At 39.1% G+C, this 17,452-nt stretch overlaps 1 protein-coding gene across 1 annotated transcript; it reads left to right on the top strand.

Moving 5' to 3' along the window:
* The first annotated feature begins 14,832 nt into the window (after positions 1-14,832).
* Positions 14,833-16,759, top strand: LOC148038205 (high mobility group B protein 7-like). Its single transcript, XM_087675382.1, has 8 exons — positions 14,833-15,069; positions 15,289-15,371; positions 15,476-15,548; positions 15,642-15,761; positions 15,845-15,902; positions 15,989-16,033; positions 16,184-16,267; positions 16,370-16,759. The coding sequence occupies exons 1-8, from the start codon at positions 14,960-14,962 to the stop codon at positions 16,451-16,453; spliced, it is 657 nt and encodes a 218-aa protein (XP_087531508.1). The 5' UTR covers positions 14,833-14,959; the 3' UTR covers positions 16,454-16,759.
* The last annotated feature ends 693 nt before the right edge of the window (positions 16,760-17,452 follow it).

The raw sequence follows: 17,452 nt of genomic DNA, 5'->3' as shown, positions 1-17,452 counted from the left end.
CCATAGGAATTGGTGACTTATGAATTTCCTTTCCACATAGTAGAGATGGCATCTAGGTCGACTAAAGTGGTCTTCCAAGTATCCATCTTGACTCTCATAGCCTCCAATCTATTGCCTAAGAATATGAGACTATCACCCCAATCTTCTATCACTCGTGCATTTCATATCCTAGGGCCAGCCTAATAGGACATCATAGTCCACTTTCTTCATGACTATGAAGTTCACTGAGAATTGGACTCATAATATCTTCAAGGCCAGTCTTCTAGCACTCCAAACAGTCTAACCTTCATTTCATTAGCCAGCATGACATTAAACCTTTTGTCTCCACAAGTGGGTTACTCCAAGCCTACAAGAATACATGGCTGAGCACAACGACTCCACCTCATGTATCTACAATTCCCTTCCTTATAGCATCTCCTAATGCATTGATAGGCAAGATTACATGCATCTCAGTGCCTTCCCGGAAAGCATTCACATGTAAGGACTTAGGCATTGAGTTCAAGGTTAAGCTTGGTATATATGTTACTACATCGTGGTTAGGCAAGTCGATCATTCCAAGCTCATCATGTCGTTCTACCCACTGCTTCAACCCTTGCCATAGCATCGAGTTCTGGCTAAGTAGTTCTCCCAAAGGTAGGGTCAGGTTGGCATGGTTTTGCCATCAAGTGTTTCAACTCTGAACATTCCCAATGGTATGGCTGACATGATAGCCAAACTAATGGAAGGTTTCTACCTAGAGGGCACTCGGCGTACAAGTGTGTGATCCCACACTCAAGGCATGGTCTTTGCATGAAACACATTGTGCTTTGCCAGGATAATCGTACTTTAGGTATCGTTACGTAGTAGCAACGGTGTGTCTTCTCCAAGGCCAAAATCTCCCAATAGACGAGTAAGTCATATAGTTTATTTGTATGCCTCTATGGCTACTACATACCTTACCTCAGCGATGGTAGATAATGCCACACATTTTTGTAAATGAGACATCCATGAGATTGCACCACCATACAAGGTAAAGACATATCTTGTGGTTGTGTCACTAAATTGATTGCTTATTACGCATTCTCTATTTAATAAATTCATGTTAATAAATTAATGACTCACTTTTTTTTTAAAGTGTTGATGATGATCTAGCATGGCCATGAGACCATTTAGAGACCAGTATTCCTAGTGTATCACTTAATGGGGTGATCAAAGCACTGTGACAGGGATATCTGGTACAGGCAATACAAGTTATGAAGGGGGAAAGAAGTGATTGCCAAGTGTAAGAGTGTACACAAGAACCAAGGAGTTACACATAAATGAAGATGGATTGAGTTCTAAGAAGAGGAAGTGCATTAGCATTGTGTTATGTATTTATGTGTGCATCCAGGGACGCTTGGGAATGTTTTACTTGTGTGTAATGAGCATTGCATTCATTTAGGATCATCCTCTCCCCTACAAGTCAAGATTTAAGATCTTTTCTTTCATTAAGAAAGACGAGAGAGGGAATTCTCTCACTAAGAAAGACGAGAGAACGTGATCCTCTGGAAGTGAGGAGAGAAGTGATTTTCTCTTTCTAAGGTCTCAAATGACACAAGCTTTTGTGTGGAATTCAATCGTAAGGTTGAGGCCCAAGGCAATCTAATAAACTCTCCTTATCTATGACTCAAAGTGGTTGCATGGACCACAAGTTAAGAGTATAGTTTAAAAAGCTTTTTTTTTTGAAAATCCATTTTTAAAATATCATGCAATAGAAACATGATCTCTAAAAACAGGCCGCATGGGTTATCGGAAACAGCGAGTTCTACAACTTTCGTGCTGGACATTTTTTTCATCCAAACAACTCACAAAGAGATATCTCGAAATTAGTACTACAGAGTGGAACAACCACATCTTGCATGAAGAACAACCCAACTCTCTCTCCAAGAAGAGAAGCTCTTGAAAGCCTATAAAAGAGGAGACTCTCTTTGGGTGTAAGGGGGGGGTGAAAAGGTGAAGAGAAGGTGCAAGTGCTGCGAAAGCCCTGTTGAAATCAAGTGCTGCGGAAGCCCTGCTGGAATCAAGTGCCGCAGAAGCCCTGTTGAAATCAAGTTCCAAGAGGAGAAGAGAAGATGCGAGTGCTACAAAAACTCTGTTGAAATCAAGTTCCAAGAGGAGAAGAGAAGGTGCAAGTGCTACGGAAGCTCTGCTGAAATCAAGCACCAAGAGGAGAGCCCTACACATATTGTGTAGGAGAGAAGGAGGCTCAAGAAGGATCAAAAGGTACCAACTTCCAAGTTGTGCAGCAAGTGTTAGCCGGTTGTATACCGTGCAAGGAACCGTGATCTTGTTTCCAAGATCTACAAGTAAGAACTGGCTTATGTGTAATGGAGGAGCTTACTCCTTGTCAATAATATAACTCCACGAGGGGGGGGACTAGCCCATCTTCCAGTCCCTAGTGTGTTGCTAATTTCTCTACCTCTCTCTCTACATCTTTCTTTTCTCTCATCTATTCTCCCTCTGTGCCAACACAATATTCACCATATATATTTTAAGTATATAAGAAAGTCGAGCGTATATCTCGGATTTTATAACAGTGGTATCAAGGCAGGTCTCTTTGTTTTTCTCAAAGTAAAGGTGATCCTTGCAAGAAGAAGATAAAGATGGCAACTAACGAAGCACCTACAAGTGAGCAATTACATGCTCAATTGACAGCGCATCGTAGCTTGTTGAAGATTCCCGAAGTACATCAATTGATTGATAGCTTAAGGGCAAGGGAAGAAGCTACTTATGAAGGACCGAATCCTCCAAAAGGTGGTGATACTGGAGGAAACACCATTGCACCAATTGATGGTGAAGATGCAAAGCATCCAATTGCTGAGAAGCTTCCTCAAAGGAAGAAGGATTCTCGGGTCAAGAAGAGTAAAAAAACCTCACCTCAAGTGAGGCGGATAAGGAGGGAGTCATCTCCCTCAGCAACAACCAGCTACTCAAGTTCCTCCTCCTCTTCATCATCTTCTAGTTTCTACTCTCTTGGTTCTAAGTCTCGCGTAATCCACAAACGGACAAAGAGGGACCGTAAGAAGAGCAATCTTAAGAAGACTAAGACTTTCAAGTCTGGAGATAAGGACATAAAGTTTGACTCTTACTCTGCTAAGGCATTAGCCTTTGTCAGGCAATTTGAAGTTGCTTTTTCTTATGGTAATTTCTCAAAAAAGTCCAAGCTAAGGCATGTAGGCATGCACTTGAAAGACACCGCTAGCAATTGGTGGTTGACTCTCATTTTGGAGGGAAGGAAACCTACGACTTGGGAAAAGTTCAAGAAGAAGTTTTATGCTCGGTTCTTGCCTCCTGATTTTGAGAATGATGTCAAGAAGAAGTGGTATTGGCTAGGCCAAAAAGAGCATGAAAAGGTCACTAGTTATGTGGATAAGTTTTGGTCTACTCTTCTCAAGCTTACTCCTTTCATATGGAGATCAGCGATGAAGAGAAGAAAAGGAAGTTTAAAGCTAGCCTACTTCCTCATTTACACAGAACCATGAAGGTGTATCCACATGAAACCTTATCTCGCATAATGGAGTCTGCTATCATAGCTGAAAGTTTGCATACACCTGGTACATCTCGAAAGTTGGAGATGAGTTCTTATAGAGCTAGACAAGAGCAGCTCTATGATTAACCAAGAGACACAACTAATTGAAGAAGACCTACCTTTACCCATAATCAATATTCAAAACCAGAGGGTAACAAGAAAAAGCACAAGTATCTCTCACCCTTTGAGATACAAAAGTACAAAGAGGAAGGAAGGTGCTTTCTTTGTGGTAAGTTAGGGCATATGAAGCCTGATTGTCCTCACAAATGGAAGGAAGAAAATGTGGTTAAAGATCCTCCTCTTCCATCCTCAAATTCTGTTCTAGATGTGCAAGCTAACACTCATTTAAATGAGAAGAAAAGACAACTCTTAAAGGGTTGGGGGACACTCAAAAATCAATGAGTTTTGATACTCTTTGATATAGGGTCCATATATAATTTTGTGTCAATAGATACTATTGAAAGGCTACAAATTCCACCGGATCGATTGGGATCACCAATTGGATCAGGTTTAGCATTTGAAGGACTTACAACCAATTCTACTTCTATTCAAGGGAAGTTGAATCTTAGAATTGGGGATTACCGTGACCAAGAATCTTTTCTACTTGCACCCATAGGTAACTATGATGTTATCTTAGGCACGCCTTGGCATTACAAGATTAGACCTCTTCTCGATTTTGTTAAGAAAACCCTTGCATTTCAATTCGAGGGTCGAAACATAGTATGCATTGCTGATGCTGGAGATTGGCCTGTGCCAATGGTTAGTCATGTTAGCATTTCTAAAGAAATGAAGAAAGCTATTTCTGCGTACATGATTTTTGTGAGAGAGTTAAAAGAAACTAATGATTCAAGGGCACTTGATGCCTCTAATGAACACACAATACCAACTAATGCTTCTAAGTCTCAGACTTTAAAAGAACCCCTCTCTCTAATTGATCAAGCTAGACATGATTTTGTTAAACAATATGAAGATTGTTTTAGTGATTCACTCCTAGGAGAGTTACCTCCTAAGTGCCCGGAAGATCACACAATTGATCTTATCCCAGGCAGTTCACCACCTAACCAACCGCCTTACCAAGTAAGTGCAAGTCAGAAGAGGAGATCCTAACACAAGTAAATGAATTGTTGGAAAAAGGGTTAGTTCAACCTAGCTCTTCTCCATACTGCTCTCCAGTCTTACTTTTTCAAAAGAAAGACGGTTCTTTCCGTATGTGCATAGACTACATATCTTTGAACAAGATCACAATCAAGAATCATTTTCCTATCCCAAGGATAGATGATATCTTGGATAAGTTGCAAGGGGCTAGTATCTTTAGTCTCATTGATCTCAAGAGTGGCTATCACCAATACGGATAGCACCTGAAGATGTTCATAAGACAGCTTTTCGTACAACATTTGGACTATACGAGTTCTTAGTCATGCCATTTGGTTTGACTAATGCATCCGCCACATTCAATCGAATACTGGAGAGAATTTTCAGACCTCACTCAAAGTTCACATGTGTCTTCTTTGATAACATTCTAATATTTTCACGGTCTGAAGAGGAGCATAAAAAACATATATCTATTGTTTTTTAAGAGCTTCGCAAGCATAGACTACAAGTCAATGCTAAGAAGAGTGAATTTTTTCTTTCGAAAATTCATTACTTAGGCCATATTGTTTCTCACAATTTGGTGAGAATGGATCCTGAGAAGATTTGAGCCATTGTTGAATGGCCTACACCTACTCCTGTACATGAAGTTAGAAGTTTCTTGGGGCTATATTCATACTATAGGAGGTTCATATGAGGTTTTGCGTATCTTGCATCTCCTCTACATGACCTTACTAAGAAGCAAATGCTTTTTTGCTGGGGATCAAGGCAACTACAAGCCTTTGAAAGAATTAAGTTTCTTGTGACTCAAGAACCAGTTCTCGTAGTTTCGGATCTTCAAAAATCTTTTAAAGTTCACTGCGATGCTTTTGGGGATTGCATTGGAGATGTGCTTAACCAAGAGCATCATGCAGTAGCACTTGAGAGCCGACGCCGCAAGGACCATGAGCTACATGCCCCAGTATATGAGAAAGAGCTTATGGCAGTGGTACATGCTCTTCAAGTATGGAAACACTATTTACTTGGTGCAGATTTTGTTATTAAAACAAATCACCAAAGTCTAAGATACTTCCTCACTCAAAAGAAGCTCTCAAAGAAACAGATGCGTTGGGCAAATTTCTTATCTATGTTTCATTTTCAAATCCTTCACACATCTAGAACTAAGAATGTGGTAGCAAATGCTCTATCACGACGACCTCGAGTGAATGCAATCACAATTGTTTACCATAACGAGTTCATGGATTTACCCAAAATGTAACAACTGATTTCAACTTCTCAACCATATGGGATCAGCTTAACTCAGGTCAGTCGATTACACCTTACTCGATTCGAGATGGTTATTTGTATCATCATCAAGCAATTTATTACCATTGCGACACAAGGTAATGGATAAAGCACATGCATCTCCATATGCTGGACGTAGGGGTATTCTACCCACTACTCAAGCATTGGAAATATATTTCTTTTGGCCCACTCTTAGAGCTGACATTGAAAGATATGTCCGCGAGTGCAAGATATGCCAAAAAGTAAAGTATGACAGGCATAAACCACCTGGTCTACTGAAGCCATTACCTATTCCCAATGAGCCTTGGGAAAGTATAGCCATGGACTTTATCATGGAGCTTTCTCGCACACAAGTAGGCAATGATGCAATCTGGACTGTCATTGATAGATTCAGTAAAAGCAAGCTCACTTTATACATGTGTGAAAAACAATCAAAGCCAATCGTATGGCTAAGCTATTCATTGCTCATATTTTCAAGCATCATGGCATGCCTAAGTCCATTATAAGTGATTGAGATCCCCGTATGACCAGCCTCTTTTGGCAAGCTCTCTTCGAGAACCTCGGGACAAAGTTAAAGTTTTCATCCTCAAACGGATGGGCAGAGTGAAAATGCTAATTCTATTGTTTTGGACCTTTTGAAATCCTATGTCTCTGATAATTAAAGAGAATGGGAAAAGTATTTGCCTTTAGTAGAGTTTGCACACAATAATACGGTGTACTCTGGTACTAGTAAGGTACCCTTTGAGATCATCTATGGTAAGCCTCATTTACCACCCATTCTTCTTACGAAGGATAAGATATTTGTAGCAGATGAGTTTGTTAGAGACATTGATACAACTTTCACTCAAGTAAAAGCTGCTATCCAAAGGACACAAGAGAAGCATAAACGTGAAGCAGATAAGCATCGTCGATCTCAAGTTGGGACAGTATGTTCTTCTTAAGTTTGAGAAGGCTCGCTTGAAGAAGCAAACAGGTCAAAAGGGTAAAGTGGTTAAGCTTTCTAATCGCTATTATGGCCCTTTCAAGATTACAAATAAGATAAATGATGTGACTTTTTGTTTGGATCTACCAAGTCATTGGAACATTCATAATGCTTTCCATATAAGTTTGCTACATCCCTATATGGGAGAACCTCAAATGGAACCAATCAAGGAAGACTTACATGACATAGAAGAAACAGAATAGTTCCTTGTGCCTGAAAGAATTTTACACCATCAGGACAATACTCTAAGGTCTGATAAGGTATTACAGAAGTATCTGGTTAAGTTTAAGAATTTTCCCCCATTGGACACTCAATTTATGATTGAGAGAGAACTACAAGACTTTCCAGATATTCTTAAGGACTATGTATCCCCTCTACAGTTGAGGTCAACTGTTTAGAAGCCAAAGGGATGTCACTGAATTGATTGCTTATTACGCATTCTCTATTTAATAAATTCATGTCAATAAATTAATGACTTGCTTTTCTTTAAGTGTTAATGATGATCTAGCATGGCCATGAGACCATTTAGAGACCAGTATTCCTAGTGTATCACTTAATGGGGTGATTAAAGCACTGTGATAGGGATATCTGGTACAGGTAGTATAAGTTATGAAGGGGGAAAGAAGTGTCTACCAAGTGTAAGAGTGTACACAAGAACCAAGGAGTTGCACATAAATGAAGGTGGATTGAGTTTTAAGAAGAGGAAGTGCATTAGCATTGTGTTATGTATTTATGTGTGCATCCAGGGACGCCTGGGAATGTTTTACTTGTGTGTAATGAGCATTGCATTTATTTGGAGTCATCCTCTCCCCTGCAAGTCAAGGTTTAAGGTATTTTCTTTCATTAAGAAAGACAAGAGAGGGAATTCTCTCACTAAGAAAGATGAGAGAACGTGATCCTCTAGAAGTGAGGAGAGAAGTGATTTTCTCTTTCTAAGGTCTAAAATGACACTAGATTTTGTGTGGAATTTAATCTTAAGGTTGAGGCCCAAGGCAATCTAATGAACTCTCCTTATCTATGACTCAAAGTGGTTGCATGGACCACAAGTTAAGAGTATAGTTTAAAAAGTTTTTTTTTTTGAAAATCCATTTAAAAAATATATCGCAATAGAAAAACGATCTCTAAAAACGGGCCACGTGGGCTATCAGAAACAGTGAGATCTACAACTTTCATGTTGGATGTTTTTTTCATCCAATCAACGCACAAAGAGATATCTCAAAATTAGTGCTATAGAGTGGAACAACCATATCTTGCATGAAGAACAACCCAACTCTCTCTCCAAGAAGAGAAGCTCTTGAAAGCCTATGGAAGAGGAGGCTCTCTTTGGGTGTAAGGGAGAGGGGGTGAAGGAAGCATCACTTTGCATGTATCCAAGAGGAGAAGAGAAGGTGCAAGTGCTACGGAAGCCCTGTTGAAATCAAGTGCTGCGAAAGCCCTGTTGAAATCAAGTTCCAAGAGGAGAAGAGAAGGTGCAAGTGCTATGGAAGCTCTGCTGAAATCAAGTTCCAAGAGGAGAAGAGAAGGTGCAAGTGCTGCGGAAGCTCTGCTAAAATCAAGCGCCAAGAGGAGAGCCCTACACATATTGTGTAGGAGAGAAGGAGACTCAAGAAGGATCAAAAGGTGCCAAATTCCAAGTTATGCAAGTATTAGCCGGTTGTATACCATGCAAGGAACCGTGATCTTGTTTCCAAGATCTATAAGTAAGAAATGGCTTGCTCCTTGTCAATAATATAACTCCACAAGGGGGGACTGGCCCATCTTCCAGTCCCTATTGTGTTGCCAATTTCTCTACTTCTCTCTCTACATCTTTCTTTTCTCTCATCTATTCTCCCTCTGTGCCAACATAATATTTGCCATATATATTTTAAGTATATAAGAAAGTTGAGCGTGTATCTTGGATTTTATAATAGTTGACTTTCTATTATCAACATCCCTGCATAGTTTGCATCTATATATTGAGGTACACCACTATTACTCCTCCTAAACCATATGTGCAATTCCCTTGTACCACTCAAGTATCTCAAGTTTTCTTTCACTGCTTCCTAATGTTTCTTGTTAGGATTTGACATGTATCTACTCACAAGTCCCACTCCAAATGCAATGTCTGAATCATGGCATACATGAGACTATCTATGCATAATGTATAAGAAAACATTGCCATTTTAGTATTTTCCATGTCAATTTTGGGATAATCATTAGCACTAATTTTTTCATATGGATGCAATCAAATACTTATTACCTTCCCCCCCTTCATGTTGAAAGGATGCAACACTTTGCTTGTGTGATTCTTGTGGGATAGATAGAGCAATCTCTTTGTTCTATACCTCATTATGCACATACCAAGATTTGGTATGTCCAAAATCCTTTGGCTCAAAGGTTTCCATTAACCTTTTCTTTAGGGACTCAATCTCATACTTATTCATCCTAGAAATCAACACATTGTCCATATATAAGATCAACACTCGCAAGTTGTCTACCTTAGATTTTCTAGTATATAAGAAGTGATTTATCTCACTTTTTTTGTACCAATAAGACTACTTAAAGGCATCAAACTTGTTATGGCATTCCCTTGGAACCTACTTGAAGCCATAATGACCCTTCTTTATCATGCAAACAAGGTTTTATTTCCCCTTTTCCACAAATCCCTGTAGCCGCTCCATGTAGATCTCGTCATGAAGGTCACCATGTAAGAATGCCATCTTTACATTTAGCTACATAAGGTGCATTTCTTCTTTACTATTGTAACCTTCAATTTGTAAACCCACTTACTTGGCAAAGCATTCTTATCCTTTGGCAATGAAACTAACTCCCAATTAAAAACTTTCATTATAGAATCCCATTTTTGACTACATTTACTTACTAGATCCCACTTAAGCATATCATTACAAATCATGGCCTCTTTGTAGCAAGATGCCTTTCCACGATATATTAGCATTACATAGCCAACCCCATGCTAAAATCTCTTAGGGAGATAAGAGACACAAGTAGATCTTTATAACATTGTGAGCTAACTTTTAGTGGGAATTTCAACATCCACTCAATCTTCATGAGGCACAATGGAGCTCTCAAATTGTTAACAATTTTATCCACTCATTTGCGTTAGTAGCAGTACCACTTGAGCCATCTCTCAATACACTTGGTATACTAGCATTTTTCCTTTGTGCCAAAACAACAAGTGGCAATGCATATTGGAAAATAAGTAATCTTGTTTCCAATTCCTTGAGGTGTTATTTATACAATACTTTTTATAATTGAAGATCACATCATTACTAGGTATAATCTTCTTAGGTTTTGGATCCCAAATGTAATAACTCATTTTGACAATCTATCCATGGCCTATAAGGATGCATTTTCTTGATGTTGACTTTATCTTACTATGCATTTTCTTGATGTTGACTCTATCTTACTATGCTTTTCTTTTGCCACACGCACATAAGCTTCACAACCAAATAAACTTAAGTGATCATATGAAGGCTTCTTGATTTCCCAAGTCTCCTCAAGAATGCCATCATCTAATGTAGTATCAAATGTATGTCCATTGCCATAGCTTTAGCCCAAAAACCTCGAGTAAGACAAGCATTAAAAGAATAATTAGCACCCTTTCATTAATGGTCATGATCATGCATTTTGTCACACCATTTTGTGTAAGATTACTAAGTGTAGTGAGCTCCCTCTTGATGCCATGTGCTTCATAGAAACTTTTGAATTTGTAGGAGACATGATTTCCACTGTTGTCAATCCTATGACAATTCAGTCCTTTGATTTTATTTTTTTGCAAGAGACATTTTTTTTTGGAAGTAATACAATTTATCATCGTTCATAGCCATCTAGCTATAATGTGTAAGCCCTTGTGGACTTTCCACGATTGATTACTAAAGGTAATAGAATACCTCAAGCCATCAAGATAACCAAGAGGGATTGAGCTCTTTGTGAGCTTGGATACATGCCGTATATTATTAATGAGAAAGGTACATCTATTTTGAAATTAAAATTGCATATCTCTTGTACTGACTATTTCATATATGTAGTCATAGTCAAGGTAGACATATCCACATTTGCTAGTGTCACATGAATAGAACCATTTCCTATGAGGAGTTACATGAAAAGAAGCACCTGAATCAAGTATCCTATCTTAATATATGAGAGCATAGCAAGTATTTAGTCTAGGATAGATCTAACATAAACGAAGTGCCAGATGAAGTAATAAGAACATATGATAACCATAGGGAGAGAAGCAAAAACAAAAAGGGGGGTAGGATCTCAAGATCCTTGATCCAATAGAAGTAATGTAGAGATCAACAAAACTCAAGTTGTCACAACTACTTCATATAGTACCAATAAGAGCTTTCCAAACTCATGGAAACTATTAAGCAACCGAGTTCATATAGAGAAAGCTCTAGAGTTTGCAACATCCTTGGGCTATCCTTATATTGTTGACTACGAGTACCACAACTACAAGGCTTGCAACAAAACTATTTGTATCCCTAATGACACGAATGACAAATGAGACTTACATTCTTATATCCAATCAAAATCAACATGATTGTGGAGATTTATGGAGCAAACATTCACATCCTTCATGGCTTGGTGAATAATTATTCCAACCACATTCCTGAACACAATAGTCAATAGATTTTAAGGTTGAATTTCAAAATGAAAAAGTTGGAAGTAAATGTCACGATGAGAACAATATACTCTATACAAGTGATATAATTCAAACATGGATAACCACAAGTAGAATCACAAAAGAGTTCTAAATCAACAATAACCCTAGAAACATTTTACTAAAATTATGTTCACAATCCTTAAGTCTAGAAAATAAAGGGATATAACTCCTCTCTTAAGAAAATAGGATGGACCTTGGCACAAAACCAAGTGCACCTAATCATAGCCAAAAACTACTTTGCCAAGAACACCTAGTCATACATCTTAGACTCTAGAATTAGTCAATGGGAAGGCTTTGAGTATGCTCAAAATACTAACATAATATTTAATTTTTTGAAATGTTGACTTTGATAAGGCCTATGAAGACTAGATTGGAAGTTCATTTTTCAATTGTTACAAGGCATGGGTTTAGGAAAAATGTTTATCAAATAGGTAGGGGTGTTATTTGGAAATGCCTCAACTAGCATTGTAATTGATGGTGAACTCATTGATTCTTTTCTCCTCAGAAGATCTATCAGATAAGGGTGTCCATTGGTAGTGCTGCTTTTTGCAATTGTAGTTGATGCTCTCGGATGGCTAGTGGAAGAGGAAGTTAGAAAATGCAACATCTAAGGCATCAAACCCCAGTAACAAGTACATGGTGCTAAACTAGTTCACCAACAACACTAACATTACAATAAAGAATGATTCTCTCTCTATCTTTCACTTTTGAATGTCTTAAAAAAACTGGGATAAGGACATATATGAAAGACCTACCAAAATGGTTGATAAGGGAGGGTTGCAAAATCATTGAGCAAGGAAAAGTCTTAAACTTTTAGGCACACCCATGGGATTTGGTATCACCCAAAAATAGAGATCAAACTAGGTAGTAGGTAGAATTAAGAGCAAGCTAGATAGATGGAAAGGCCTACAAGTTCAAGTTGGTATGAAGAGCTCTAGTACTCAATCACATAATTATTCCAACCACTAACTATTGTCCACCCCATTGGAGGCCCCCAAACTTAGGGTTGAAACCATTGGATAGATTGGGGCAAATCTTTATCTAGTTAGGAGACAAATATAAATTTAAAATCCCCAAAGTGGCATGGACAAATTACATTCTTCGTGAAAAAGAAAGGGGGCTCGATTTGCCCAACATAGAGCTTATAGCCAATAGTTTGGTTGCAAATGGATAGTAAGAAGCATTTACCATGAAATTGAGGATTGGGCAAGCTTGCTACACCAAAATTGTAACAACTTCAAAGTTGTAGGGCATAATGGTTAGAGACTGTTTGCAACCAACACCTTCAGTCAAGTTCAAGTGAAAACCAAAAGACTGTTTGCAACCAACTAAAGGAGTGTGTTAAGCTCGGTCCAATTACAAATAGCTCCTATCCATATCATCCAACTATAATTTCACCCTTTCTTGGAGTTGGTTAGATTCTATTTGGTTTAGTTGCTTCCACCACAAAATTAGTCTCTATCAATATACCCTAGCACACAAGCTGTACAAGAAGGGGGTTGCTCACTAGGAAATCTTAGGTTTCCAACTAAGAAGGATTAGCTTCCTTTATCCCCACTAAAAGATATATTTAATCTAAAAAATCATGAGGTAGAACTCATTTAGGAGAGAACTGCCCTCTAGGGTCCACACCTTAAGAAAGGTATTGGCCTAAAGCATCCTTCTAACCATAGAGGTCTATGTTGGGAGAACCTTAAGTCTCTCCTCCCACTCCCTTGTACTAAAGGTGGGCAACTCTGACATGATAAACAAAGTAAACAAGAGATGGTGCCTAAATTGGAAGAGCAAATAGTGGGAATATATGAGCAAGGACTATTCAATATTAAATGTCTTACTTGCAATGGCTTATAATACTAAAAGCCTTATGGACTAAACTAATGAGAGAGCATCAAAGCTCGAAAATAGCAAATGATATGTGCCTTAGATGCAAAAGTAATATTCTTCAATTTCTGTAGGCATTGGTTCTCCCCTATCATCCAATAAGGCTAAATTGGAAGAAAAATTCATTTTGGGGGACTAACAGGAATATTCCCTTTGTTGGCCATATGGAACTGGCTGAGAAGTTGCTACTTATGGAACGTATGGATAAGTAGGAATAGTAAAAAATTTAATAATGAGGAATTAGATCCTACATATGGTTTTAAATGAGATATCTACTTGTAGTAAGTTAATGAAGATAGCAAAAATTTGATCAACAAAACACCAAGTGTTTGGAAAAGGGAGTAGAAAAGGAAAAATTTAAAAGGAAGGATTGAATGCATAGGAGCAAATAGTTGATGTTGAAAGGTTCATGGTAAAAATCCACGTAATGATATAAAGGGAGAGGTGAGAAAATGAGAGATTAAGAGATTGGATGGATAAAATAGCTATTGATGTTGAAACACTATACTACTCATTGAAGATAGGACTGTTCAAGGCCAAAAAGAAAAGATTAGTGGGCAAATCTACTCTCCCCTCCTCCTTTCCTATGGAGTAATTGAAAACAACTTGATATATGTATTACACTTTGGCTTGCATGACTAGAACACGGCTATAGTTCACTTCCTTGTAGCCCAATATGTAATACTTTAAATTGTTCTATTTTATTTGAATATAAAATATTGCTTCCTTAAAAAAGGAAACTGGAACATGTAACATGAATATTGTTTTAGGCCCAGTGCAGACTAGTGTGGATGGACTAGATGCACACTTCAAAGAAGGTCATGCAAGGTCTCACACTATCCGAATGCTCTAATTTCATATATTTATACTCTCCAAATATCATCAAAAGGCGATTGGTTGGGTAGAAGGGACCTTTGGACATACAGTGTGGGAGGTAGGTTCAAATCTTGGCAAATGTATGGAGCATTTTCATATGTAGTTGGGTGGCATATACATGCTCGACGAAATTTCTCAAACATGGACAACTTTTAGCATACCTCATAACTTGACACATCAAAATACACCCCTATATAGGGAAGTCATCGAGATGTGTCGGACCTGTGACTTAGCTAAAGATTCGTTGTAAAAGGTCCTTCAAGAGGAGAAACATCTAACAAAACAAGTCATGTTATTCTTGTTAGATTAAGTCATGTGTATAGGCTGTCCTGTCAAAGCAGCCCATCGATTCTCGAATATGGGACATACGCAAGTATTGCGAAATGATTTCTAAAAACTTACCAATCAAAAGAAAGAATGAGGATGGATGACGTGGCGGGTCGCAAAAGAACATTAAACGAGCTGCATTCGAATTTTGTAGTTTTTCCGCATGCATGTTTTCCCTCCATTCTCTTCGTCTCAAAGGGCCCCGTCCCGGTGTTTTAGTGTTTTGCACGTGTCTCGCTCCGATTCTTCATTGCTCTCTCTCTCTCTCTCTCTCTCTCTCTCTCTCTCTGTGTCTGTCCGTCCGGTTATGGCGAGCACCAGCTCCAAGCATCAGCCTCCCAAGGCACGCAAACGTGTCGATGCAGGTCCCCTCCCTCAGCTTAAGCGCGGCTCCAACGGTAGTGCATTCGTAAAATGGTAAATTGCTTTGCGCTCGCCTCGTGTTACTTTGCACGTTGTCAGTTACTTCCATCGGTCATCAGTTTGAGCTTCGAGGACCTTATGCATTAGCTCTTCAATCTCTGTTTGCATTCTCCTCGGGTTTCAGTGCTCGTGCTTCAATCTCAGCCGTTTCTGACATCTCCCATTGGCGTCTTTTTAATGTCAGAGTTTGGTTAATTCTGTATTGTTTGACAGTGAATCCTGCAGCAAGGACATACCAGCTGCTATTGTGGATATGCACGATTGTGTTAAAGATAGAAAAACAATGGCTTTCCTCTGTACGTACATTTATTGACCGTCATTGCGTGGAGTTCGAGCCTAGTCATTATGTAATATAAAGTCCTTTTTTATCCTCACCTCATTCTCTTGAATGTATCTGCAGCTAAGCCTGTTGAGAATGCTGCGAAGGAAACTACCTCCGTTCCCCCCAAAGCAATAGAGGTTGCGAAGGAGAGGTGTGTGTGCTGACGTTGACCAATGAGGTCTTATTTATTTTTCTCACCCGTAACCGGTGTAGCTCGTCTGATCAATCTTTTACGGTTCTTTAGGAACTCGCAGAAGAGGAAGTCCATTGATAAATCCAGCGTTAAGACTCAGCAAAAGAGAGGCAAAAAGGAGAAGGATCCTAATGAGCCAAAGCGGCCTGCAACGGCCTTTTTCTTATTCATGTGAGCTTGCATGTTAACTTTATTGAAGCCATTTTTGTTGTTCTATGTCATATTGATTGACGCAACATCAAAACAATTCGCAGGGAAGAATTCAGGAAATCTTACAAGGAGGCTAATCCTAACGCTAAAGGTGGTGCTGCGGTGAGAGACGCTGCTTTAGCCTTGTATAGATCATATTTCTTCCGTGGAAAGAAATCTGGATCATCGCGTGTTTACTTTTCCTACAGGTTGCCAAGGAAGGTGGAGATAAATGGAAGTTTATGTCTGAAGAGGTGATCTAAGGCCTATCTTCAAGCTCAGCGGCTTTAAACTTAATGCGTCTGGCACGAGATTCTTAAAATGCTAATAACGTCTACGGAATTCTGACCTTCTGAAGCGAGTGCGTGGAGCCTAAATCTGTGTAAATTTTTAAAATTCGGCAGGAGAAAGCGCCTTTTGTAGCCAAAGCTGCGGAGTTGAAAGAGAAATACAACAAAGCTGTGAAGGCACACAAGTCGGATCAAAAGGTCGGTATGCTTGGTTTCAGTCGTTCCGCCCTTTCACTTGCTAGATTCAACGTGTTAAATGAGTACGCGGAGTACGCGGTCGATAATTGTGTCTGCGAGCAGGGTAACTCTGCTGAAACCTTGGAGGAAGTTGGTGAGAGCGAGGGTCCCATGAAAGATGAGGCCGGTGAAGGTGGTGCTTCTTAAGCAGGCAGATTGCAATGACTTACGGCTATACATCTGTTATTGCTTACCTTTCTTGCTCGAGGGAATGCCTCGTCACGTGCATCGTAGACCATATTCTGGCCAAAGCTGCCGAACCAATGGATACTGCCCTGTACATAAACGTTGATGTGCCTATACATGTACAAGACGGGAGGGTGTACGCCGTACAGGCAAATCAATGTCCTGTCTGCTCGGAATATTTCGTTCTCCACTGCTCTGATCCTGAGATCGTGAACTGTAAACGTTTTCTTTTGTTAATTCCACACCCTGCACTTCTTTACTCTTCAATGGATTTATTCAATCTTGTTGCTCTTCCACGCCCCGGAGTTCCTCTTCAATGGATTTATTTCAATCTTGTTGGTCAACTGTATTGTCTTGCGAAGCTAAGTCGATCGCCTCTATTCAATAAGAACTTCGTATCTGTGAACACTTTGATCCTGGTATCGGTGACGAGCAAAACATATTGAATTATGGGTGATAAAGAATATAACAAGTTCCTAACTAATTCGATCGCCTCAATTCGATAACTCAGTTGCATTTTGCAAAAATTTGGGGATTATCCCGGTGGCTTTCATCGATCTCCAGAATCTGAACTCTTCAGTAAAGTTATTTCAATTTTGTTCGTAGACAATATTGCGTTGCAAGACTGACTGAACAACTCAAGAACTTAGCGTGTTGACTATTATGTCGGGTCTGCAATAATTGGGAGATTGTCTTGATCTTGAACATAAAGTAGTACAGTCGAGGATATATGAAGCGTGTTCATACGAAGTTCGTTCATCAGGTTGGTTGAACAGTGATTGATTCAAGGGTAAGTTGATTTACTGAAGGATTTGTGAGCTTATGGATAATCCCATTAATATACATTGTATCTCAGGCTTTGCATCTCGCAGTTTGGTTTATTCCATTGCTCATTGGGCCATGTCCACTATATTATGCAATGGTCCCTTTGCTCTTTTAGCTGATTTTCTCTTTCTAGGC

The sequence above is a fragment of the Lygodium microphyllum genome, chromosome 3 (genome assembly GCF_053477565.2).
Source record: "Lygodium microphyllum isolate KBCC chromosome 3, Lygodium_microphyllum_v1.1.10, whole genome shotgun sequence".
Lineage (NCBI taxonomy): Eukaryota > Viridiplantae > Streptophyta > Polypodiopsida > Schizaeales > Lygodiaceae > Lygodium > Lygodium microphyllum.
This window is presented reverse-complemented; position numbering and strand designations above follow the sequence as displayed.